Source organism: Ursus arctos, unplaced genomic scaffold, assembly GCF_023065955.2.
Source record: "Ursus arctos isolate Adak ecotype North America unplaced genomic scaffold, UrsArc2.0 scaffold_33, whole genome shotgun sequence".
NCBI classification, from domain to species: domain Eukaryota; kingdom Metazoa; phylum Chordata; class Mammalia; order Carnivora; family Ursidae; genus Ursus; species Ursus arctos.
Genome location: NW_026623019.1, coordinates 22587405 through 22615307, shown reverse-complemented (window position 1 = coordinate 22615307; position 27903 = coordinate 22587405). Strand labels below are relative to the sequence as shown.

At 38.7% G+C, this 27903-nt stretch overlaps 1 protein-coding gene across 2 annotated transcripts in view; it reads left to right on the top strand.

Moving 5' to 3' along the window:
- Positions 1-21388, top strand: part of KIF27 (kinesin family member 27) — an 80674-nt gene extending 59286 nt beyond the window's left edge. For both annotated transcript variants that reach the window (XM_057305568.1, XM_026518774.4), the window contains 5 exons: positions 5070-5285; positions 9577-9783; positions 11195-11393; positions 14100-14264; positions 18561-21388. In XM_057305568.1, the coding sequence (XP_057161551.1) occupies positions 5070-5285; positions 9577-9783; positions 11195-11393; positions 14100-14264; positions 18561-19045 (1272 nt within the window). In that variant the 3' untranslated portion in view covers positions 19046-21388. The remainder of the gene's footprint in view (positions 1-5069; positions 5286-9576; positions 9784-11194; positions 11394-14099; positions 14265-18560) is intronic.
- Positions 21389-27903: the final 6515 nt, after the last annotated feature.

Genomic DNA, 27903 nt, shown 5'->3' with positions numbered 1-27903 from the left:
AAGGAATAAGGAGGAAAATCTTTTTCCAGTTTACTTCATGATCTGGGGTGGGGGGGGGGGGCGGGGAAGGGAAGTTTTCCAGTCTCAACACAATGTAAAATTTAGGAGCAAGAACATACTGAGTAGAGAGTACAAATAAATGAAACCCCCAGCAGCGCAAAGCAAAATCGATTCTTTGAAAATCGTTTTGATGAAACAGAAGAGAAACTTGAGACTCTTATATTGCTGGGTTCTTTTCTGAACAAAATGTAAATAGATTACATCTTTTTTCAGTGTTTAAGAAATACAAGATTCGATCCTATGCATTTTGGACAAGGAACGTGATATTAAAAAAAAACTATTTTCATAACATATATGATTTCAACTCAAAATAAGTCAAAGACCTAAATGTAGAAATAAAACTATAAAACTCTTAGAAGAAAACAAAGATGTAAATCTTTGTGACCTTGGGTTAAGCAATGGTTTCTTTGTTATTACACCTGAAGCACTTGTGCTTGTTGCACAAGCAACAAAAGAAACATTAAATAAATTGGTCTTAATCATAATTAAAAACATTTGTTATGCAAAGGTCACTATCAAGAAAGTGGGTGTTGAAAAGACAAGCCACAGAATGGGGGAAAATATTTGCAAATCATATACCTGATAAAGGACTTGTATCTAGAATATTGAAAGAAGTCTTAACTCAATAATAAAAAGACAATTAAAAAATGGGCAAAGGGGGCGCCTGGGTGGCACAGCGGTTAAGCGTCTGCCTTCGGCTCAGGGCGTGATCCCGGCGTTCTGGGATCGAGCCCCACATCAGGCTCCTCCGCTATGAGCCTGCTTCTTCCTCTCCCACTCCCCCTGCTTGTGTTCCCTCTCTTGCTGGCTGTCTCTATCTCTGTCGAATAAATAAATAAAATCTGGAAAAAAAAATGGTCAAAGGATCTAAGAGACATTTCTCAAAGAAGATACACAAATGGCCAATAAACATGTGAAATGATGCTCAACATCACTAGCCGTCATGGAAACGTGAATTGAAGCACAGATGAGCACCTGCTCTGCACCTACAGGATGGCTGTGGTCAGAAAAACATATGAGAAGTGTTGGTGACGATATGAAGGAATTGGAATTTTTTGTATATTGCATGTGGGTTTGTAAAATGGTGCAATTGCCCTGGATAACTATCTTGAAGTTCCTCAAAAGCTTAAACATAGAGTTATCGCATCACCCAGCAATGCCACTCCTAGGTATACATCCAAGAGAAGTGAAAACACATGTCCACACAAAAACTTGTATGTGAATGTGCATTACGGCATTCGTAATAATAGCCCCGAAATGAAAAAAACCTCAAATGTCCATCAGCTGATGAACAGATAAATGGAAAGTGGTATATCCATACTGTGCAATATTACCCAGCAATAGAAAGGAATGAAGTTCTGATCCTTGCTATCACATGGAGGAACCCCAAAAATGTTGTGTTAAGGGAAAGAAGCCAGCCACAAAAGAACAGGCATTGTATAACTCCATTTATAGCAATGTGCAGATGAGGCAATTCCATAGACAGAAAGTAGAATAGTGGTTACTTAGGGCTGGGTTGGGGGTTGGGGAAGAAATGGAATGAGTGGGCATTGGGGATGGGCATGGGGTTTCCTTTTTGGGGGCGATGAAAACATTCTAAAATTGATTGTGGTGATGGTTGCACAACTGTGAATATACTGAAAACCACTGAATTACACACTTTAAATAGGTGACTTAGGGGCTCCTGGCTGGCTCCCTTGGTGGAATATGCGACTCTTGATCTTGGCGTTGTGAATCTGAGCCCCACATTGGGTGTAGAGATTACTTAAAAAAATAAAATAAAATCTTAATAAAATAAATACATGAACTGTATGGTATGTGAATTATCTCTCAATAAAGCTATTACTCAAAAAAAGCTATACATCCATAAAGGGTAAAAAAAAGATAAGACAACAGAAGACAAAAGATTACCAGGAAATGTAAAATGGAAAGAATAGATAAGTGGTTACTGACCTAGCAGAAGAGGCTGAAATCCAAGTCCCTTGAGACGGACAGGATTGAGAGCCAAGGCTGTAGCATTAGCTTTTTTTTTTTTTTAAGTTATAACAGTTTTATGAGAGAGAATTCACATAGATAAAATAAAAAAAAAGACTCAGAGAGGCACCTAGGTGGCTCAGTTCGTTAAGCATCTGACTCTTGGTTTCCACTCAGGCCATGATCTCAAAGTCGTGAGATCGAGCCCCATGTGGGGCCCCGCGCTCAGCGAGGAGTCTACCTGGGATTCTCTCTCCCTCTCCCTTTGCCCCTGTCCCTGTTCGTGCATGCATTCTCAATAAATAAATAAATAAAAATCTTTTTAAAAAAAAGACTCAGAAATGAAGGGACCAAGATTTTCAGAAGGCAGGAATGAGGCATAAAGATGAAAACAGGGCATCAGCAGGAAACATCCTTTTCTCACTCTGAGACTAGATGGTTTATTTTCTGAAGGTTGAACCGGGTACAGCAGAGGGTTGGGTAAGTCAAAATACAACAGGGAATGAATGAAAATCCAGTTTACATACGAGTCCTGAGACAGCCATTTCCTAACCCCTACTTGGATCCCAGAGTGCTGGCAGCCAGATTTATACCTCCCAGCAGGACATTGGCAGCTTTTCTGAAGCAGCCCCTGAAAAAAAGAACTAAAACCACCCTTGGGCACCCCCAACTAAGTGGCCAGACCCCAGATGTATCCTATGGTGACAAAGCATATCCATCATAGAGCACATCAGCATATTCATACCTGACTCTTACATGGGACGGCCATGTCAGGAATGCTACTAATATGAAAGAGACCCAGAAAAAAAGAAGCTCAGAGACATTAGAGATAGGGAAAGGAGCTGAAAAAACTTCCAAAAAACCCTTAAAGCCTCAAGGTGGTGAAAGATGATGCCCTATCCATAAAATGGGAACTGCAGGAAATTTTAAGGGTTGGAGGATAACGTTGAGGAAATATCTCAGAAAGTAAATAAAAGGATAAATAGGAAATAGGGGGGAAAATTTTAGTTGGCAGATAAATCCAGGAAGTCCAACATCCAAGAAATAGGAATTCCAGAAAGATACAACAGAAAAAACGGGAGAGGGGATTATCAAAGACAATATAAAAAATGTTCCCAACACTGGGGACATGAGACTCTAGACTGAAACAGGTCCTCAAGGGCCCAGCAAAATGGGTGCCAAAGGCACACCACTGTGAAGTTTTGAGTACACTAAGGAAAAGAAAAGATCCCGAAAGCTACCAGATAGAAGAGATGAGTCACGTGTAAATCTCAACAATCCGAATGGCACTGGACTTCTCTGCCTTCTTCAGTAGAAACTAAGAGACCTGCAGCAGTCTTCCAACTCAGAAGGAAAGTGATTCCAATCAAGACTTCTCTCTTGAGCCTAACTCTGAATCAAATATGAAGGCAGACATTTTCAGGTGAAAAAATGGCCCCCGACCGAGTCTGTCTCAGGAAACTACTAGAGGATGTGCTCCACAAAAATGAGGGCATCAGCTATGAAGAAAGAAGACTCAGGGTCTTGAAAGTGTGATCCAACATGGAAATTCCCAGAATAACACCAAAAGGAGGTCCCAGAACAACTAGTTTGGAGCAAGAGGATGGAGACTTCAGGCAAAATGTTTCCAGAAAAGAATGAAACAAAGAAATTCCCTGGTTTAAGTTTGGTCAAGTGAAAAAAAACGGTATTGAGAGGAATTGTGTAGTTCTATTGGGGAAGAATTAGTAGATGGTACCAAAAGTTGTATCCTATGGAAAGGGGCATTTTATACTAGATAGTTCAGCTGTGAATAATGTTCACAAAGCCATGTAAACTGAGTATTGATTGATTCATTTTTAAAGATTTTATTCATTTATTTGAGAAAGAGTGAGAGAGCTAGAGCACAAGATGGGGAGAGGGAGAGGGTGAGGGAGAAGCAGGCTCCCCGCTGAGCAGGGAGCCTGATGCGGGGCTCCATCCCAGGACCCTGGAATCATGACCTGAGCCGAAGGCAGATGCTTAACCTACTGAGCCATCCAGGCGCCCCAACAGAGTATTGATTTAACATAAAATTGTAATATATCTTATACTAGGAGACTAGAGGAGGGGGAGTAGAGGAGGTATAATGGTGCCAAGTCCTTGTCTTCCATAGTAGTCCGTAGGCAATATCTGAAATTGGTCATGTTATTGAGAAACATGGACATTAACACCCGGAGAAACGGCTAGAAAGGTTGAAGATGATTGTTTCTGGGGAGTGGGACTCAGGTAAAAGGGTGAAGTAGGGGAACTGCTTTAAAAAAAAAAAAAACTATAAACCTGTGGTATATATACATATAATTACTTAGATGCAAAAGTGTTTTAAAAATTCTCTAAGGTTAGACCATAATGAGGATCTCCATTACTTTAACTGGCCATATTTTCTGACTAGAATGAAATAAGAGTGGAAACAAATTATTTATTTAAACAGCAACAAACCAAATCTCAACCTTTATGGAAATTATAATACAGTTAGTTACAGGCCATGTAACAGTCCAAGGAAGAAAAGTTTAATTTAGGAAATAATAAAAAAAAAAATACTACCTCTCAGAACCAGTATTCTGTAGTCTGGTGCAGCCAAGCAATACTTGGCAATAAATTCAACATTTAAATCTCCATTTTTATTTATTTATTTTTTTTGAGAGAGAGTATAAGTGGGGTGGGGGAAGGCAGGGGGAGGGAGAGAGAGAATCTCAAGCAGGCTTCTTGTCCAGGGTGCAGCCTGACATGGGGCTTGATCTCGCCACCCTGAGATCATGACCTGAGCCGAAATCAAGAGTCAGACGCTTAACCAACTGTGCCACCCAGGCGCCCCTTGAATCTCCATTTTTTTAAAAAGAGGCATTCAACTCCAGATTTTAGAAAATGAACCCTGCCCCCCAACAAAAACCCCACGAGAAAACAACAATGTGGAAACTAAAAATATATTCAGTTAGCAATTTTCTCTATTTTTCTAATTTATATGCCGTCTGGATTTCGACTATTTTGCGGGTGTTTGGTTGATTGTGTCTTTTTAGATCTTACACACAGATAGCGTGAAAATATCAACTCGCCTGGACTTGTTGGACCAAGAGTTGTCTGAAAAGAATGTAGAGCTTCAACGCAGCACAGCTGAGGAGAAAATCAAGATTTCAGAACAAGTTCACGCCCTTCAGAAAGAAAAGGATCAGCTACAGAGACGAAAAAACAGTGTGGATGAGAAGCTTAAAAATGGTAGTGTGTTATCACCTGAAGTAAGTCCATATTCTTTAGAACTGGAAGTGCTCTATGATGGGTCACTCGAATGATTTCCTGTGTCTTTGTTAACTTAAACATAAAAATGAGAAATCTGGCAAACTTTCGTTTCCTTGAGACTTTGTCAGATGTCATGAGTTTACTGGCTCCTGTTAGGTGCCGTAAGGCATGCTAGACTACCACGTGGGTCCATGAACGTGGCCCCTTGCTGGCATTGCCAGGGATTGGGAAACTAATACTTCCCTTGAATAGGGCCTTTCTCAGCTGGGGTTTCTCACCAGACATCACAGAATACAGAAGATGATTTCAAGGACTCTTTTCCTCAGTTCTTTCAAAGAGAGCACCTACCTTCTCTCTCTGCTTCTTTCTCGAACGATCCTAGGTAATCTGTCACATGCTATGAATGGCTAGGGCATTAAGGGGTAATTCTGGGGTAAGTCCCAACCTTTGAGAGCATGTTCTAGCCGAGTAGATGCATGGAATTCAAATCCCAATAAAAATACCTTTGATAATTTATCAACTACTGATAAATTATTGAACACTACATCTGAAACTAATGATGTACTATAAGTTGGCTGATTGAATTAAAATTTAAAAAAAGAAAAAATATAAAAACTATAAAAATTAAAATACCTCTCAGTTTGAGTCTTCATTTATGAGGAGCGTATGGCTCCTCACCTTTCTTTTTTTAAACTGTAAAAGATAGTACATTTATGGTTGTCAAATTCCCCAAGACTTTGTCTTTTTTCAGAATTTTACATCAATTGGCACTGGTACCCATCCCTTACTTTATCAGACAAGTATGAATTTTTGAGCCTGAATTTCTCTGCAAATATTTTTTGTTGATGTCCTGTCATGACCAAAGCAAGAGAGAATTGCTAAGAGAAAGTGAGTAGTTGGGAATCATGCACCTTGCTGAATCTTACATAGTTTTAGAATGGAGCAAGTGGGAGAGAAAGTTAAGGGGGGCTGGTTAAGAAGGAACAGGAGCGAGGATTTCATAAAATTAGATTGTTGGTCACTGCGTGGATGAAAGGAACTGAAGACCGACTGGGTTGGGGGCTATGTGGCATTATAAACCTCACTGCCCCTTTCTATAGCCCGAGTAGCTGTGCAGAGGACCAGAGAATCAGACTGTCCTGCCGAGTGTGTTAAATTGGAGCCTGGCCTTGTAGATTTGAAGGTATGAGAGCCCAAGATACCGCAAAATAGGAGTATTTAAGGAATTCTTACCTGCCTAGGACTGTTACTGGGCCCTACGGAAGAAATCAAAAAAAGTAAAAAGCATTATGTCTCTTTTGAGAAATTCATATTTTATCTATCTGGGGAAAAGAGACAGATACAAGAAGACTCTAAACCCTGAACAACATTAAAAAAAAGCAAGTTATAATAATATACTAAAACTCTACTTGTTACATTATTTATACAAAACAATGCAGGGGTCATTTGGGGGGAAGATTCATCAAGGCTGCTTCGGTGGACTGGAATCTCAGGCTGAATTATGAAAACCATGATATTGGGAGATCTAAGAAAGAAGGCCTTTGTAGCTAGAGCGCCATTAAATAAGGCATGGAGAAGGGAATGAGCAAATTATGTTTGCAGAAGGGTAGAGGGCCTGTTACCATCCAGAAACATTGGCTTTTCTGTTTCACGTGCAGTTCTGTAACGACAGCTCATTATGTAGGGTTTGTGGTGAAAACCGTGGTCATACCTGTTCAGCAGCCAGTCTGGATTGGTTTGAGGGCATGATGAGCCTCCTATTAGCCGGGGTTCCATGAGCCATGTGAGCTTCTCTGCAGCCCTCTGCCGCAAGGCTGTTTCTTCTTCGTGCCCCTCCGAAGCGGGCTCTGTGCTCACCACTGTCTTAAAGCCAAGATCACTCTTAGCAGCTCGATCTAGAGGATCGGGAACACGCGATTCTGATGTGACACAAGACACCAGTAAAATCGAGGTGGAACAGTCTGCTGCTCCGATCTCTTTGAACGACTTTAGGATTATTTTCTCTTTCCACAATAAATTAAAATCATTTTCATAATCGTATTAGTTAATGGGGAGTGACTGATTTTAGATCACTATACTAGTATGGGATTACCCAACAACTGAATATAGACAAATACTTCCTTTTTTGGAAAACTCCTTAAACAAATAAAAAAAAAAATACTTCCAACTCCATTTTTCTAATAATGCAGAGCAGTTGCTCGTAAGTGGGATATAGGAAGAAAATATAAGAACTATCGTATCTATGTTTATTTCACCTTTTACACTTTCAATTTCATGTTTTATCGTTAGACCGTGCATATAATTTATGGAGAAATATACATCTATGCAGTGCTTACTTAAAAGTTTTCGCTTTGTTTGCTTGTTTGTTTGTTTGTTTTTTACTGATAGGAAAGTGTGATCTAAACCGTTTGGAGACCACTGTTTTAGGTCCTTGTTGCTCTCAGTTGTGAGGTCTCTGGATCCACAGCAGTATCACCTGGGAGCCTGTTAGAAACGCAGAACCCGGGGTGGGGGGGGGGGAGGGGGCACCCAGAGCTGTTGAATGAGAAATCTGCATTTTAACAGGACCCCTGGTGCATGTGTGAAAAGCAGTGCTCTCTGATAAAGCCGAGTCAACTGGATAATCTGTTGTTTGTGATGTGGCAAATTTTCCATGCTGGACCGGTTTCTCATTGCCATCCATCTTGCCACACCTGTTGATGGGTTAGAGGCAATCATGACTATTCCCACGGCCTCACTGGAGGGGGCCACCCTCGGGGTTCAGTAGTCATACTGCCTTACACTATCGCAGTACTTCCCTAGCTTAGGTCCAAAAGGGTAGATACTAAATTCTGCCAAATTGTTCTCAGACATATATAAAGGCAAACTCTTACCACATTTGTTTTTGGTAAAATATCATAGTATGCATTTTTCAGAAGTCAGATATGTTCTTTGGATAATCCACTGTTATTTTCTGGTTCCTCTTATCCATTCAGTAACGTACCTTTCAGGACTTAAGTTTGTTTTTCTTCAAAAGGTGAATATTATTTTCTTCCAGATGGAGTGATGATCAAATCATCAAATTCTTGATGCTTGGTGATTGCACAGAGAAACAAAATGGCTGTTGAATATTTTTTTTTTTCAAAATGGCTCTTTCAGGGGATTTTTATAAAGTGGCTTTTAAAAATAAGGATTATTCAACCTCCCACTGGAATAGGTTCTTACATACCTTTCCCCTGAATTCCGAAAAAGGAGTTCTGGAAGTCATTCTGTTTTTTAGGTAGATCAGAAATATTAACCATCATTTTCCTTTGAAATGCTGGGGGAAGGAGTAGAGAGAAATATTTGGGTCATATAATCAGACATATGAAAATATTTTTTTCTCCTTTTTCCTCATTAACCCATTCAGCAGATACTTACTGAGTTTAACCTATGTGATAAGTACTGTGCTAGGCAATAGGGACATGAGTATTGGACAAGATGGTCGGCCTTCAAGGAACCGAAAGTTGTGGTAACCTCCACCACACATATTACAGGTATATAGAAATATCTATCCAAGTCTCACCAAGTGAAATAATTTCTTACTAGAAATTTGGACACCCTCAGATAAGATGTTTGGATAGTTCAAAGAACTGCTAGGTTTTCTGACAGGGATTCATCAGGGTTTTTTTCCCCCTACAAAGGAGATCTTCTTTAGCTTATGAAAAAAATGTTTTGCTGTCGACATTTTTAATGCCTTTGTTTGCCCTTTAATGACCTCTCATAGAAATTTTATGAAATGGTTCATGTCCTTAAATCCTCCATACCTTTATTTAAATGCCATACTCTTTCCCCAGAGACCCTCTTCTGTTGACTAGTTCTTACTAATTCCTTCTAAATCTATGTCTTCTTTCCCTCCTGGCAGTATATTGTTTCGATAGGTCCTTGAAGGGACACCAGGGCGTCTCCAGATCTAACACCTAATGTGCACTTGAGGACCTGTGGAGGGAGATACATGGCTGTAGAGCTGGTCCTGGAGGCTGAGGCTTGTTCAAGTGTATTCCTTGGTTCTCAGCACTTGCTGTATGACCTTGGGACGTTTCATACATGAGGTTTAGTGCGAGGATTCGGTGACTGCATGTTTTATATATGTGTGTGTAGACACGTAGTGCACCGTGTAGCGGTAGCAAGCACTCAGTAAACATTTTCTTAAAATTTAATAGAAGAATGGTAACGTCCATTAGACTCAGCATAGGGAGATCTTAGTGTATGACAAAGTCCAAGTTATATGATTTCATTTGACATGAGTGATTTCTGTTATATTATATCTAGGAAGAACATGTTCTTTTCCAACTTGAAGAAGGGATCGAAGCTTTGGAAGCTGCAATTGAATACAAGAATGAAAGTATCCAGAGTCGCCAGAACTCGCTCAGAGCTTCACTCCAAAACCTCTCTTGTAGTGAAGCAAATGTCTTGGAAAAACTCATTTGCCTGAGTCCTGTTGAGATTAGAGCTATTCTTTTCAGATATTTCAATAAGGTATGTTTCGGAGGGACAGAGGATTTTCTTACACAGGGGGGCCAAGATGTTTACACATCTCACGTTTCAGAAATTGAGAGGCCTAAAACTTTGATGGCGTAACTACAGATTTAAGCATGATTTCTCCTTTCACTGCTGAATGTGGTCATCTGAAAGCTGTGTGCTTATGCAAGTATTAGGTAGGCCTCACTTGGGGAGGTTCTTAAAGTTGGAAGGGCCTTTTGAAAGGAGGGCTTTTGGAAATAGTTTTAAAAACCCAAGAATTCAAGTTATATTCCTCAGTCACTATTTCTTGGATATTTTCTAGATTTGCTTGTTGTCTCAGCATTCATGAAAAATCAAGGGCCCTCCAAGTTCGGGCTCCCTTTCCTTCATAGCTATGGGGTAGGCGTACCTGTACTTTATCATCATACCTATGACCTGAAATGAAGATGAAGTAATGCATCAGTGACAAAGAGAATAGATTTTAGCCTTAACCTGAATAATGTCTTCACTTAAGGTATATATTATGAAGTGTTAAGCAAATAATAACTCTTTTCTCTGAAAGGGATCTTCAGTTTAAGGGAATATCAGACAATTAATGAAAAATAAAACACTGGAGTTTTAAAAATAAAGTTTCAGTTCTGCTAGACAAGTAACATAAAGCTGAAAAAATGAATGGAAATGTTGGAGCCAGAGCCCCTCTTGGGTAATGACTGTCAGGATTAAGCTATTATTGATAACAGCGCCTCCAATCACTGCATGTGTGGGGGGCAGAAAAATGGTGCGGTGCCATCGGAAGCTTTGATGGAATTCTTTTCTGGTGTTCTTTGAAAAAGGGTTCTTAACCCAAACCACCCAGGCCAAGGTCAGTGGATTTTCTGACCCTGGGTACCTTTCGTAGAAATGAGTATTTTTCTAGAGAGAAGGTCATTACATTAGCAAGTTCTCTGACACATCCATTGCAGTATATTCACTTCATAGCAGTGCAGAGAGGAACCCGTTGGACTAAATGCACAATCTGAGACTGGACTCTTATAGTTTTTAAATGTGCGTTACTTATTTATAACATCCATTTTGGAGTTAAAACTGGGAGGTATCTAGATGTTACAAGAGGCTGTAGGTTCCTGTTCTCTATTTAGACTAGAGAAATGGAGTTAGAGGATTGTAAATGTAAATTGCCGTGACCATGTCTAAGAGATGATGGACGGGTGATAGTTAGAGCCACGTTATATTTAAAGTGAAATTGTTACCACTTCAGAATCCCAACAAACTCAAAAGGCTGTTAGGTTATTTTGTTGGGTATGTTACAAAGCATTTGCTTAGTTTTACCATGGTGACTAAGGAAGTTCTTCATGGAGCCCAAGAGAAGTAGATTATTACATTAGGCTATCTAAGACACACTTAAAAGATCAAAAAATGTCTTTGCTAGGTGGTCAATTTGCGAGAAACCGAACGGAAGCTACAGTTACAGAATGAAGAAATGAAAATGAAGGTTCTGGAACGGGATAATATGGTTCGTGAATTGGAATCTGCACTGGAACATCTGAAATTGCAGTGCGACCGGAGACTGACCCTTCAGCAAAAGGAACATGAGCAAAAAATGCAGCTGCTGTTACATCATTTTCAAGGTACCTGCCCCTTCTGGTCAGTTGTGGAAAGGTGATGTGTTGGAGGGGCTGGGAAAGGAAGACAGGGCAGAAAAGCCCAACATGAATAAACAGTTGCTACTTATATTTGTTTTGGTGCTTCACATGTCTGCGTTGCTGCACGTGGGGATAGTTGACTGGGCTCTTGGTGCTTGAAATGCCGTCCGTCTGCCTGTCCCCAGTGCCACACGTAAGAACTCCCACCCGTTTGTTGTTGGGCTATTTTTTACGTACAAATGCGGGATTTCTGGCTTCATGGTGTACAGTTGAAAAGTGTCTCTCTCTCAAGGATGTAGTACTTTGATACTTAAATTACTTTCCCTTCACATAATTAAAGTGATAGGCTCTGTCAGATTTCTAGTTATATTTCTTGTTATAATTTTCAGTTGGTTATAAATTTTATGCATTAAGGTTATAATGTAGGTCAAAATTAGTCTACGACCGATGGACACATACTGTTATCAGTGCACAGTAGTTCAGCCGTCAACTCTGGTGTGGAAAGAGCTGTCACGGCGGTTGGTCCTCGTGTTACCTGGGCATTTGGCCAGTACACAAAGAGTTGCTATGGCAACAAAATCACTGCCTGGCAGTACTGGGAATGCTTCAGTCCAGGCTGCTTAGCTGCTTAGTCTTGATTCTTGTGTATCTATAGCTGGAAATGGGTTAGAAAGGATCTGGAGAAACAACCTCAGTAAGCAGAAAATTGGAAAATATATACATTTGAGTGTTGAGGCAATTTGCCTCTAAGTTAATTCTATAACCAGTCAATTAACAACCAGGTTGCCTCATGACGGGATTTCCTTGACAGGATCCTATACGTCACTTCATTCAAACATGCTCTCCTTTCCTTATTTTTTGTTCTGTCTTACGTCTCTTTAAAGTGATAATTTAATAGAATTTTTAATGTATTTTTCAAGTGATTGGCATTGTACCACAAAAGCTACAGCCAAATGAGAACATTTCATAAATCATTCATTTCTATGACTGGGAAAAGTTTTTTGCAACAAAGTTGCAGTGAAAAATGATAACAATTTATGAATTTTCTAATTTCAAATGAATATGTCTTATAAAATTCAGTTGACATATGACATTCTTTATCAGGATTCTGATTTATGGTGTTATTAAAGTATTTTATTTATTTTTTAAAGATTTATTTGTTTATTTTAGAGAGAGGGAGAGTATGGTGGGGAGGGGCAGAGGGAGAGGGAGAGAGAAAGAATCTCAAAAAGACTCCCTACTGAGTGTGGAGCCCAACATGGGGCTGGATCCCACAACTCTGAGATCATGACCTGAGCCAAAAATCAATAGCTTGATGCTTAACTGACTGAGCCATAAAGGCACCCCTTAAAGTATTTTTAAATACAAGATAATGGGTGAATTTAAAATATCTAATATACTTAGATAAATTTTTTCAAAATAGCCAGTTACAACAAAAGAAAATTAAAACCAGTAGGATCGTGTTAAATGCAACTAATCAATCATTGAACACTACATCAAAAACTAATGATGTACTGTATGTTGGCTAATTGAATTTAAATAAATAAAATAAATAAAAAAAATTTAAAAAACCCAGTAGGATCATTTTATAAATACAAGAGTAGGAAAGAGTAGGTCTGAGAGTATGTATTCGCAGCAGGTCCATAAACTAGGTTTTACTGGTTCTAAAACATACCCAATAGGGACAGTTGTAGATATTCATAAATATTAATTAGAAGCTTTAAGTTATATTGTAGCATAAGCTGCAACTTATGCTCTTCCCCTCTTTTTTTGTATGGGTGTTTTCTTTTGTAGTTTTATATCTCTAGCCTCTTTTGTGGCAGATTTTTGGTTTTGGGGTTTTTTGGCTGTAGATTTCTTGGGCCTGTAAACCCGGGCCTGTGACTTTCCATATATCCACCGTTCCTGATATGAACTTTCTTTTTTTATTTTTATTTTTTAAAAAGATTTTATTTGTTTGACAGAGAGAGAGAGTGTGTGAGTGCACACGGAGAAGGATTCTGCAGAGGGTGAGGGAGAAGCAGACTCCCCTCTGAGCAGGAAGCCTGATGTGGGGCTCGATCCCAGGACCCTGGGATCATGACCTAAGCTGAAGGCAGATGCTTAACCAAATGAGCCACCCAGGCGCCCCCTGATATGAACTTTAAATAAGATACTGATGCAGCGGGGCGCCTGCGTGGCACAGCGGTTAAGCGTCTGCCTTCGGCTCAGGCCGTGATCCCGGCGTTATGGGATCGAGCCCCACGTCAGGCTCCTCTGCTGTGAGCCTGCTTCTTCCTCTCCCACTCCCCCTGCTTGTGTTCCCTCTCTCGCTGGCTGTCTCTATCTCTGTCAAATAAATAAATAAAATCTTTAAAAAAAAAAAAAAGATACTGATGCACTCATGGACAGAGTCCTAAACGTGAATTTTTATAGAAAACACCTTGTTTCTGCTTTTCTGAGGATAAATCTAGTTCATGTTACTCAGAAAGTGCTTATGAATCATGAAGAAGTGGTAGTTGGTAGGGGGTTGGGCAGAGAAGGTGTCTAAGGGCAGAAGAATCCAAAGTGTAGCTGAAAGCAGATCCATTCAGGTAACAGATACATGTAACATACTTCTGACCCTTTAAGTATAGTCTGGAGACTGTGTTAGAACATAATTTTGAGTCGTTTAGTTTAAACTGATTTTAAATGTAAATCTCTGTTTCATAGAGCAAGATGGCGAAGGCCTTATGGAAATGTTAAAAACATATGAAGATAAAATCCAGCAGCTGGAAAAAGATCTTTATTTCTATAAGAAAACCAGCAGAGATCTTAAGAAGAAACTTAAGGAATTGATAGGGGAAGCAGTTCGGCGGCAACTAGTACCATCTGAACGTAAGACCTTTAGTGTTACTTTTCATGCTGACGGTATTTGACATATCTAGTACTTGGTGAAGTGGTGCCCGACGTAATAGTCTAGCCTTTCCCCAACTGATTTGGTTATTTAGAATTAGATATTGAACTTGTACGTATTTGTCTCTATGAACAAAATTAGTTTTCTAGTCCTACTAATCATCAGGGAAATGCAAATCAAAACCACAGTGTGGCATCACCTCCCACCTTCAGAATGGGTAAAACCAATAACACAAGAAACAACAAGTATTGGCATGGATGCGGAGAAATAGGAACCCTCGTGTGCTGTTGGGAATGCAAACCAGTGCAGCCACTGTGGAAAACAGTGTGAAGAGTCCTCAAATTAAAAACAGAATTACTACATGACCCAGTAATTCCACTACTGGGTATTTACCCAAAGAATATGAAAACACTAATTCGGAAAGATAGGAGCATCCCTGTGTTTACTGTAGCATTATTTACAATAACCAAATTATGGAATCAACCCAAGTGTCTGATAGATGAATGGATAAAGAAGATGTGATGTATACATACAATGGAATAGTAATTCAGCCATAAAAAGAATGAAACCTTGCCATTTGCAAGGACATGGATGGATCTAGAGGGTATAATGCTAAGTGAAATAAGTCAGAGAAAGACAAATACCATACGATCTGACTCCTAAGTGGAATGTAAGAAACAAAACAAACGTTTTGATTTGGTTATTTAGAATTAGATATTGAATTTGTATTTGTCTCTGTAAACAAAAATAGTTGTCTGCCTGACCCTCACCCTAAAATATGACGTAACTAGAAAGTGCCGTGATTAAAATATACCCTCTTTAAGTCTGCCAATTAGAGAAGAATCAATATTTCTAAAATAATATATTTTACATTTTTAAAAAGATTTTATCTATTTATTTGAGAGAGAGCAAGCGAGAGAGAGAGCGTGAGCAGGGAGAAGGGGTAGAAGTAGAGGGAGAAGCAGACTCCCCACTGAGCAGGGAGCCCAAAGCAGGGCTCGATCCCAGGACCCTGGGATCATGACCTGAGCTGAAGGCAGATGCGTAACTGACTGAGTCACCCAGGCACCCTAATATATTTTACATTTTATGAAAGAATGAACCTGCTTTTAGAGAAGATATTCTTCTACTAAGTCAAGTATGGCTTATGCAAAGTTGACTTTACAACCTTTTAGGAACACAGACCTATTCTGTACCTATAAAGAAGACTGCTTAGAGATAGGTACAACAAGATTGTAAAGAGACCAGTGAAAACTGTATGTATGCATAATGAAAAGATGTGTGCTGAATATGTAATGGCAGCAGAATTAACCTAGCTTTAAAGTTTAAAACAGTAATATCTTAGAAAAGTAGTTCTAATGTTACCTTATACTTATGATACTTATAATTTATAGACATTTTCACAAGTAATTCTATTTACCCCTCAAACTCAAGGTGGGTCAGTGTCTGCTAATGCCATTTTTAGAAAAGAGAATTGAAACTTAGGTCAAGTAACTTACAAACACAACAGTAATTAGAACATGGGCTAAGGTCCTTCATCTTATGATTCCTGGTTTAATATTCTAGGATAAGAGTTGTCTTAGGACAGAGATGTGACACAGACAGATCCTGCCAGAGAGACTACATTTTCTGATTTTCAACATAGTAAAGCAGAGGTGCTAATGTAACTAAAACATTTACTTGAAATACTGCCTGCACTACATAGCTGAACCTTTTACTTGAAACACGACTTACAAAAAATTAAAATGTAAACAGGCGTTAAGTAGCAAACAGAACAATCAGCATAAGACCATTTTAGCTTTAAAAAATCCACTTTCAAACTTGAGACATCCGAAATTAGGTATCTAGTGTTTAAATGGCCCATGTTTATATTACGAGTCAACTAGACGTCTTTTAAAATGCCAGTGTGGTATGGTGATAGAGAGGTTTCATCCTTGTTCTGCACCTTCAGCCTGCTCTTTAATGAGACAAATGCAAAAAACTGAAAAAGTTAAGTAATCTTGGAGTTATGTAAAATGATGACACCTGTCTGACCCACTTACTTAGGAATCTAGTCTTGTTTGTTCGTGTTTAAGTAAACTCTGCTACCAAAGTGGGCCTCGAACTCACAACTCTGAGATCAAGAGTTGCCTGCTCTACCAACCAAGCCAGCCAGGCGCCCCAGGAAATCTAGTCTTGATACTAATGTTGAAGGTATTATTTCAGCTAACGTGCTATCCCGCCTAGAAACATCTATAAACAGTAATAAAAATAATAGTCATTGTAGAAAATTTGAAAATATAGAAAAAGAGCTGGAAAAAAATCACCCCATAATTCTACCCACAACTATTAATATTTAGCATAACTCTTTTCAGTATTGTCCCCATGCTTTAAAAAAATTACAGTTGGAATCATATTAGAGCTATAGCTTGTATTATATATACCCGATCTCAAAATGCTATTCTTATAATATAATGACATTAAACAAGATTTGTTTGAATTATAAATACTGCAATTTATATATATCAAATTCTGAGTCCCCTAAAAAGTATTATACACTTCATAATCAGTGATCCTAACACTTAACCGTCTTGGTATTCAGTTCATTGGTTTTTGATATAGCCCTTTTGTTGTTTGCATACCACATTTATATTTTAACACTTGAGTGTTTTTAGCATTTTCAAATGCAGAAAAATTAATCTTTAGACTAAAATATCTTGATTACCTCTTAGTCATGCCTCTGTTATAGTGCATCTGTTTTCTAACGAATATATTAGGGTGTGAGGATGAAATCAGTTTATATGGACATGCAGTCGATGTACTTATTTAAATATTTAAAACTCTATCCTTGTGTCAATTTAAGTCACTGCAAAACTCTGTGTGAGGCTACTTGAGTCAGAAGAATTGGGTTGGAATCCTAACTTCTTCTCCTCACTCTCTGACCTCAGGTGAACTAGTCTTTGGTTTGTTCCCTAATGGAAAATTCTGGAAGAGGGAAACTTTCCCCTGTGAAATATCCAAGTCGGGTAGGGAGGGAGTTTCTCCAGTGAGCCCATCTCACTCTTTCACATATGATCTTTCAAAAATAAGATGTCTGGCTCCCTCCCCCAGACACTGGGACCTGAGCATCAATTTTTAAAAGCTTTCCATGACTAATGTGGGCAAAGTTGGAGAGCCACTGTCTTCAGTCAACTTTCTGAATATCTGCTAGTTGTGAGAATCTATGTCATTTGTTATTTCAGCTGGTTTGTTTGTGAGAATATTTTAAAAGTTATAAAACCAATTATGTTTTCAACCAGGGGTCACAAACAGAAATGCCTCCAGGAACCAGGGAGCCAAGGTGAGCAGTAGGGAAGGTAGCAGTTGTCTACACAGGCAGGGCTAGCTCTGCTGCAGCTGCTGTGGCCAGGCAGAAATTGTCAGTTCTCATTTTTTTTCTAGAAAAGATGGAAATCTATATTTTTATATGAAACTTTCCAATTAAAAAATTGGGGGTCACGTGTTATTGCATTGGCTAAATAAAACATGTCTGTGGGCCAGATTTGGCTAGGGACTGCCAGTGTGCAACTTCTCTTTTTAAACTTGGTATTCATGGGACTAGAAGTGTACTAATCACGTGTCAGTGTACATTAAAGTTGGCGTTTTTCATCATTTTAGGTCTCGGGCCTATATGGACTTCTCTTAAGTAAATTTTTGTCTTTGATATTAGATAATTCTATGATTTGAAGACCTGAAGCTTTGATCTCTTCACTCACTCCTTCACTCATCCCAGCAGGGCATCCCCACTGAGGGGTACGCTGTCATTTCCGTTTTGATGGTGGATCCCCAGAGTACCTTCAAGGAGCAGAACCCTGCCATCGGGCTGGGAGTTCTAACCAAGACTAGATTTTCACATACACAATGCCACATCCTGAAAGATCCCCCAGGCATAGAGCCAGTATTCCCCAGAACCGGCTTCACTTAGCCAAGATGTGGACTATGGCTCACCAGCGGCAAGGCAGCGGAGGGCAGCTGTGGAAGGGCACAGAGAGGTCCAAAGCACTCCTGTGTTTCCAGGGAAAAACAAAATCACTAGATGACTATTCTCTCAACTTTGTTCTGTGAATTAAAAGTTCTCAGTTATTCACATGCAAAATGCCTATAAGTGAAACTTCTGTTTAAGTCACCTAACAAAGAAAAAAAGCTGAATGACATCATTTATATTGAGTGATGATAATATACTTATGTTAGGATAGCATGATCAAAAAACCTGTTTTTGAGGAAATCTCTAATTTTTTTGCTTTTTATATTATTTTTAGATCATGATGCTGGGGATAGAGTTCTGAACCCTGAAGAAGCAGACATGGTTCCAGAAGAACTAAAATGGGCATCCCGAACCGAAAGTATGAAATTAAGTGGAAGAGAAAGAGAATTAGACAATTCAACAAGCAGTTTAAGAACACAACCAAATCCTCAGAAGCTCTGGGAAGATGGCCCAGAATTACCTTCAATCTGTAGCTCTTTAGCGCCCACTAGTGGGCATTTGTTAAACCATGAGGATAAAATAGAACTAGATGAAAATCATTTTACAAAATCTCACAATCGACCATTACTCCAAATTCAGCCTGTGGGAAATGTGGGACAGCTTCATGGTGTCACGTCTGTAAAGTTGTGTCGTAAAGAGTTACGTCAGATTTCTGCCTTGGAACTATCCTTACGACGTTCCAGTCTTGGAGTTGGGGTTGGATCTATGACTGCTGATTCCATTGAAGTGGCTAGGAAACCGAGTGACTTAAAAACTTAGGCCTTTAATAATAGAACTTTTAATTGAGTAGAGGTGTAAGATTCCTTTGTCTAACCTGTTAGAAATTAAAGCTTATGCTCACTAGCTCTTCCTTCAGGATAAAGGAAGAAGGGGAGGAAGGTATTGTTTTGTATACTATAGATGTGTATGTCTTCTATGGTATATTTGGGGAGTTTTAATTATTTGCAGATATTTCCATAATAACCAAGTGAACATGTTTTCCAGTACTGTCAAGCAATGGAACATTTAAATATTTCCACTTATAAATTTGCTTAAAATCCAGGCATATAGAAAGAAGAAAAAGAGTGGAATAGTAATATTGCTATATAATATAAAAGTATGTTATAATACATTAATTACACCTTACAAGTTTATAATATTGTTATTCTCAAATATATTTGTTATTTTGAAGAGATCCAGTTAAAGATTGCTTGTATGAAAGGGGGAGTTACCTGCTGCATATGTTTTGGCACATATGAAAATCTGCGCCAAATGCAGTCTGTGGGTTTAAGGCAACTGACTCGGTTTATGGGTTCATTTATGGTCTTCAGAGTCCACAGAGCTTGAGTGATCAGTCTTGACTTTTTAAACACGGTGCTCTGCTCTTTTTCTGGGATTGTTTTTAGAATGTCATGTTGTTGGTTTGCTAATATTATGGAATATAAGTTTTCATCTCACTCCTACCCTGTCTATTCAACCTGTCTCTCCCTAGGCTACTAGATTGGGGGGAAAGGATGCAGTTCCATGCCACAAGTAAACAGACAGAATAACGGTAAGGCGTTCTGGCGCTTCAAGGAAAAGATACCTGGTCACACGGAGTATGCCTGTAAAGCTTGAAGTCTCACCAGAGGCTCTTTAACTAAAAATCTGATGGGCCTAATCGGAGACTTTTCTCTACAACCCGCTTACTCGGGTCTTGCACACAGGCAGGCCAGACTGTACTGGGGCTGTAAATATGTAAACGAAATTTTTCTTCAAGATTTTTGCAGTTAAATCTTATTATATAATATAAACTTCAGTTTGGAATTAAGAACTAAAACACTGATTTGCCCAAAAAATACTTTGTACTTTTTCATCATACTTTTTAATCACAGAAAACATCCCATTATAATGACCAGAGGTATTTTCTTACTTTTTGTTTTTTGTGTCATTATTTTTGTTACTTTTCCAAATTTTCACTTGTAAAATAAAGTTGTTTCTTAAACTAACTACTGTTTGGGTGGGGCAGTAGTAAAACCACCCTGACTTATGGATGTCTCCTCAATTCTTGCTGACTCCAGTTTTTCTTAGGTGATGCTGCTACTAATATTTTTCTTTTGTCCTTTTCCTTTGTTGTTATTGACCCTGCCCGTCTTACCTAAGACCCCAGCTATCACTTTCTGCTCAAATACTTAAGGTTTTGTTTTTTTTTTTCTGGTTTCTAGTCCCTAGGGAGTAGGGTTCCTTGTTCCCATTGCTAAAAACCAGTTCCTAGAGGAGAAGAAAACCAAAACAAAACAAACTTCTAAATCAGTGAATAGTTTCTGTATCTGTTAAGCATGGGTACCGAGCTCCATTTACATTGTGGGTTCAATAGACTGCCGGGGACTTACTGGGAATTGAACCACAGTGTACAGCATTGGCCCAAAGAGAAACTGCTTTAGACAAGCAATTACAAACTAATTCGCAAAATGTATTTTTAGCAGAGACTATTTCAAGTCAGATTCTGGTTTTAAGCTAGTTTCTTCTTTTTGCCTCTAGTTCGTATGATGTATACTTAATATATATCGTATGTAATGTGTGTGTGTTTATACTACATATAGTGGCAAAGGCCAGTACCCTAACAAAGCACAACAATGATATATTTATTAATGAATATATATTTATTAATGAAGGTTCTAATCATAAATTCCTTATAAGATTAAGTAATAACTTAGAATAAGAATATATGCTAACTCTGGAATCTTAGTTTGCCTAAGAAATTGACACATACTTTTTTTTACCTGTGGAAATTTAAACATACTTTCTAAAAGCCAAAGCACTCTCACTTACAAAGCAAGAAAATTTATATCCAATCAACAGTGATTAGATTTGATAATGCAAATGTGAACTGACTTCTAAATAAGAAAGGTATATTTTTTTTCTTCCTTTTGGTTAAACATATATCCATATGCTATGATAGATTTCAGGTACATACAGAAACACACATACAAATAATGTCCTGAATGATAAATACATTCTGGAAGTGAACCTCTTGTCATTCTAGTTTAGTGCCCTCACAAAGGAAAGAAAAATTAAGGCACCTCGCCCAAGGCAAGTAAAATTATTTTTTTTACATATACAATAATAAATTTTACTCTGTTTCACATGCTTTCCTTAGTCATTTTGTCATCGTGTCTGCCTTTTTGTACACATATCAAATATGTCTGTGGTTTTCTTTTATTTTTTTGTTCAATATGGGTTTTTCCCCCACTTAGAGCATTTGGAAGGAAATATATTTGCCTCTGTGAGGTGCTAGTTCCTTCCCTAACTCTGGAGTGTTAAAGATAACAGGGTTGGAGAATTATATAAATATGGGAACTATGGGTGGCAAGAATATCAGTGAAGGTGATTTTTGTGCTTTAATGTTTGTTTTCTTCTGCTAATTGTTTTTTTCAGGTCAGTAACATGATAAGTGCTCATTTAAGAACAGGTGTCTTATATGAAAGGTTAATAAAGGTCTTAGAGTGAATTGCTAGGGAGTCAGATCCTTACTGGGAGTTTGATTCTACAGTCAACATAAATTCTCATGCACCAAATGCAAGAATGACATGTTTTACTTTTTCAGTTATTTCCTTAGCTGACCCCAACATAGAGGTAATTAAAAGAAAACTCAGAAAAAATTGATGTTATAATATTGATTTTTGATATTTTCCATAGTTCTTTGTCCCTTTTAGTATTTTTCCCCTAGGAATTTCCACAGTGAATCAAGAGGATAGCCAGTATGTGAAATGCTAGCAGTGTAATATGATTGAACCTAAATGTATTGACTTAGACTTAACTATTAGGTTCTACTGGTAAATTATTACACGCACTGCTACTGAGTTATTGCTACAGTATTTAAAAGAAAAATACAACAGTCTCATAGACTGTTATAATGAACAAGATCCTTATATGGCCAAAGAACAAGATCATTCACACAGAAGAGTAGAAAACTAAGCATTTAAAAAAATTCATACTTAAGATTGTTGGAAATTTAAAACTCCATTTTTAAGTTAATACTTGTATAATTAAAGTAGCACAAAAGAAATGTATTTTAAAAGTGTTTGTATACTATATTAATGTGTTTTCAAGTTTACTACAGTATATATAAAGGGAGGTATAATTTTTCAAGTCCAAAGTGGTAAATGCTGTTAGAACTTAATTGATCTGACAGGTCTTTTAAAAGAACCACTTCTTGGACCCTTCCCTCTCCTCCCCAATTACCAACAACAAATTATATGACAATTATGGCTTACTTACCCCTCATTCCCCACAATGTTCCAGGATTCAAATAGCTCTGATAAGAACAGGAGATTAAAAGGTTTATTTTAAAGCATTCTATAGGCCAGCAAAGAATTTTCTAAAATATTTTGAGAGAATATATTTTATTTCTCTGGCAACAACACTAAAACTTAACTTCAATCTTTGGCTATTTCTAAACCCGAAGAACACTCCTAGTTACTACTGAATTTGTCATTTGAAAATATACATGCCAGTTTATTATTATTATTATTATGTTCAGTTAGCCACTGTATTAGTTTTTGATGTAGTGGTCAATGATTCATTAGTTAACGTATAACACCCAGTGCTCATCACAACACGTACCCTCCTTAATACCCATCACCCTGTTATCCCCTCCCCCCACCCCCCTCAGTTTGTTTCCCGGGATCCATAGTCTCTCATGGTTCATCTCCCTCTCTGTCTCCCCCTTCAGATTTCCCTCCCTTCCCCTGTGGTCCTCTGTGCTATTGCTTATGTTCCACATATGAGTGAAACCATATGGTAATTGTCTTTCTCTGCTTGACTTACCTCGCTTAGCATAATCCCCTCCAGTTTCATCCATGTCGATGCAAATGGTGGGTATTCATCCTTTCTGATGGCTGAGTAATATTACCTTGTGTATGTGTGCATATATATATATATATATATGCACACATACATTGGGGTGCAATGTTCATAGCAGCATTGTCCACAATAGCTAAATCGTGGAAGGAACCAAGATGCCCTTCAACAGATGAATGGGTTAAGAAGATGTGGTCCATATATACAATGGAATATTACTCAGCTATCAGAAAGAACGAGTTCTCAACATTTGCTGCAACATGGACGGCACTGGAGGAGATAATGCTAAGTGAAATAAGTCAAGCAGAGAAAGACAATTATATGGTTTCTCTCATCTATGGAACATAAGAACTAGGAAGATCGGTAGGAGAAGAAAGGGATAAGGAAAGGGGGGGTAATCAGAAGGGGGAATGAAGCATGAGAGACTACGGACTCTGAGAAACAAACTGAGGGCTTCAGAGAGGAGGGGGGTGGGGGAATGGGATAGACTGGTGATGGGTAGTAAGGAGGGCACATATTGCATGGTGCACTGGGTGTTATATGCAACTAATGAATCATGGAACTTTACATCAAAAACCAGGAATGTACTGTATGGTGACTAACAATATAATAAAAAAATATTATAAAAATAAATAAATGCTTAATGGCTTTACCCTTCACCTGTAAAAAAAAAAAAAAAAAGAACATTGGGGTGCATGTGCCCCTTCTCTTCACTACATCTGTATCTTTGGGGTAAATACCTAGTAGTGCAATTCCTGGGTCAGAGGGTAGCTCTATTTTTAACATCTTGAGGAACCTCCATACTGTTTTCCAGAGTGGCTGCACCAGCTTGCATTCCCACCAACAGTGTAAGAGGGCTCCCCTTTCTCCACATCCTCGCCAACATTTGTTGTTTCCTGTCTTGTTAATTTTTGCCATTCTAACTGGTGTAAGAGAGAAAAAGCTTCTGCACAGCAAAGGATACATGCCAGGTTTTACACCGGGTCCTTTTCCCATGATTGCTGAAATTCAGAATTACATGAAAAGAAGCCACCCTAGGTAGAATTTGAATGGAAATTGTGGCTCTGTTCAATAGAGAATTACAAGAAACAGTACTTTTGGATAGATTCCAACAACCAAGACACAAACCAAAGAAAATAAAACTGAAGCGATTTTACCATTGAAGAGCCATGAATAGTGTGACAAAGCAAGCACTGGAGGCAAAACTGCCAGGATTTATCTTTATATAATACGTAACCATTTTGCGTAATTTTTCTCTCTGCTAAAATATCCCTGAATTTTTCTACTGAAAAGCCTCTGGATAAAAGACTTCCATTCATGGTTACAAACCAGCAGCGACTGGCCCGCCTGAGAGGCTGAATTGACGGTATTCAGTTTTGTGTGTGGCCTGCAGTGGCATTTCACTGTCCACCAGAAAAAGGAGTGAGGAGTTAATCTGAATTTGGCTGATGTACGTAATAGTGCATAAGTATTAAAATGGTCCAAGTTGTGTTTTGCTTGCTAGCATCCTTTTTCTTTTTCTAGATGGGAAGAACGGGAACAGGGCAATATATTTGTATACCGAGAGGCCAATCTCCTTTTGAAATGCCCATCACCTGGGGGTTGGGCAGCATTGGAATTGTTCCAGCTGAAGCCTGGAATGGAACTAAGCCTATCTGTTTCACTGGACATTTTCCCAGCTAGCACCAGGTGTCATCAGTTGTAAAACATGCCCGCAACACGACCAGAATGACTCAGGTTATCATCTTAATAGGAGTACATCAAATAATGATATTTTTCTGAAACATCAGCCTTTCCTTTAAAAAAAAATAAGAGTAATTTATGAATCACTCCCTTGCATTTTATATGACTTCTTTTTTTTTAATTTAGGGGAAGTGGGGGAGGGACAAAGGGAGAGGGAGAGAGAGAATCTTAAGCAGGCTCCATGCCCAGCCCGGAGCCCCATGTGGGACTCTATCTCATGACCCTGAGATGATGACCTGAGCCGAGATCAAGAGTCAGATGCTTAACTGACTGAGCCACCCAGCTGCCCCCCCTTTCTTTAAGTATGTTCCCCGCTGGGCGTGGCAGGACTTAAACTCACAACCGTGAGATCAAGACCTGAACTGAGACCAAGAGTTGGATGCTGGAGTGCCTGAGTGGCTCAGTGTGTTAAGCTGATCTCAGGACCATAAGATCAAGCCCAACAGGGGTCTCCCTGCTCAGTGGGGAGTCTGCTTCTCCCTCTGTCCCTCCCCTTGCTTGTGCTCACTTATGCTTTCTCTCTCTCTCAAATAAATAAATAAATAAATCTAAAAAAAAAACAACAGTTGGATCATTAACCAACTCAGCCACCCAGGTGCCCCTGCTCTCTTGCATTTTAAATAAAAATCTTATCTTTCAAGTGCAACTAAAAGTAATTATTTAATTAATTGGGAAGGAAATTGCTAATTTTTCTATAAGGCAAATAGTCTGTTACTTTATCAAATAAATACATGAAAGCACTTTGAAAACTAAAACATCATATATGTTTATGATGTAATTTTAAGTAGATTTTCCATGGAGCTGGCTGTCAAAATGGGATAACATTTTAGCACAAATGTGGTTGCTTATTTTATACATATATCCTAAAACATTTTTAAACAAATTCTGAGTTTTAGTTACATTTGTTAGCAACAGTGGGAATAATAGTATTCTCTGGAAAAGTTTCATGTGAAATCTATGCTAAGAAAGTAAAGACTTGGCTGAGTATTTTATAGGCATAAGAAGTGCTTCGTGACTATTTGAGTTATGAATTAAAGAGTTTTCTTTTTTTTTTTTAAGATTTTGTTTATTCGTTTGAGACAGAGACAGAGCGAGCACAAGCAAGGGACGAGGCAGAGGGAGAGGGCGAAGCCGTCTCCCTGCCGAGCAGAGAGCCTGACATGGGGCTCAATCCCAGGACCTGGATCATGAGCCCAGCCGAAGGCAGACGCTTAACCATCTGAGCCACCCAGGCGCCCCTCCAGAGTATGTTTTCACTTGGTTAACCACCGGTTTTGCCTATTCGTTCCGTATTTCTTTAGTAACAATTACATTTGTGAGTTACTGATGAATTCTGGTAGAAAATAACTTCTTAAAACTGAGAAGGATGGTTTCCATGTGGTAGTCAAAAAGATGTTTTAAAATTAATTTTTCCCCGCAAGGAAACTGTAAAATAGTAAGTCAATTTTGGGGACATGTATAAATATGTGATCAAATTAACAGCAAAGTCATTCATTCTTCGGCATCTAATACTCTTAGCCACTAAATACAAGAAGCATATTAGAATGAAATCTGACATTACCATGGTGGTCTTTCCTTTATAAGCATTTTGAGGGAAGCTCATTCCCCTCAGTTTGCAAGCCTCTGTCAATGTTACAGAATATTTTGTCTCTATTTAGATCAGAGCACCCGTGACCTGCACAGCCAAGTAATCAAAGAACAGGCCAAGACTTCAAGAGTAATGGAACCTACAATCAGAAGTATTCTAGTGGATTGTGAACAAATAAATCAGAAAGGAAGAATACTAATGGATACTTCTCCTGGAGGTCTTCTCAGTAAGGTTTATCACAAAGTTTACTATCTCCTAGGAGAAGGGAAACTAGATGGAAGGACCAGATTGTGTGAGTTTCATTGGCCAGGCCACAGCAAACCCAAACACCCTTTAGAGCCAGGGCCAGTGCCCTGTGACTTAGCTCTTAATGTGGGGAAGAATTTGTGCCTCTTCCAAAGGGTGAGCTGGTAACTTAAGTTACTTGTATTGTGAGAACATAACAAAAAGGGCATCTATACACAACAGATTGAAAATTTCTATAGATATTTATTTTATCAATAAAGCTTTCTTCCTGCGTAGTGTTATCTATTAACCTTTTATTACTGAGGATAGAGCTGAGAAGTAAAAGCCCTGTCACCAGGGTGTCTGGGTGGCTCAGATGGTTAAGCATCTGCCTTTGGCTCAGGTCATGATCTCCAGGTCCCCGTGTCGTTGGGCTCCCTGCTCAGAGGGGAGTCTTCTTCTCCCTCTCCCTCTGCTTGTGCTCTCTCTGTATCTCTCTGTCTCGAATAGATAAAATCTCTCAAAAAAATTAAAGCCCTGTCACCCAAGGACCTTACATTTCAATGATAAGTACTATGGGGGAAAATAAAGCAGAATAAAGGAGTACAGAATCAAGGAGGCTTTTTTAGCTGGACAGGTTTCTGAGCCAGGCACACGCATAAAGCTGTAAAAACTAAGTTGTAAACTCACTGGCTTAAAAATTGCTTTTCAATTGACCTAAAGCATGCTTGCTCAAAAGGGGCAAGTATCATAAACTGTATCTGAACACAGAAGTCCTATCCAACCAATTATTATGAGAGGGCAAGAGCACTGATTAATTTTGCTGGGCCGTTTTGTCCTTTCATAAACAGAAAACTGCTCTAGATCTATTGATTTTTAAAAAATATATATTTTACTTATTTATTTGAGAGAGAGGGAGAGAGAAAGCAGGGGAAGGAAGAGGAACAAGCAGACTCCACGCTGAGCGAGGCCAAAACCAAGAGTTGGATGCCCGACTGACGGGGCCACCCAGACGCTGTCCCTAGACCTACTGCTTTGATCACAATTGCTTATGATTTTTTTCCAAGTTTAGGATGAGATTTCACTTGAAAATTTTTTAAATGGAGATGTAATTCACATAAAAGTGACCCTCTTAAAGTGCACAATTCAGTAGTTTTTAGTATATGCACTGTCCAACTAATGCACTAATCCTACTAATTCTAGAACATTTTCATCCTCCCCGAAGAGAAAATCTGTCCCT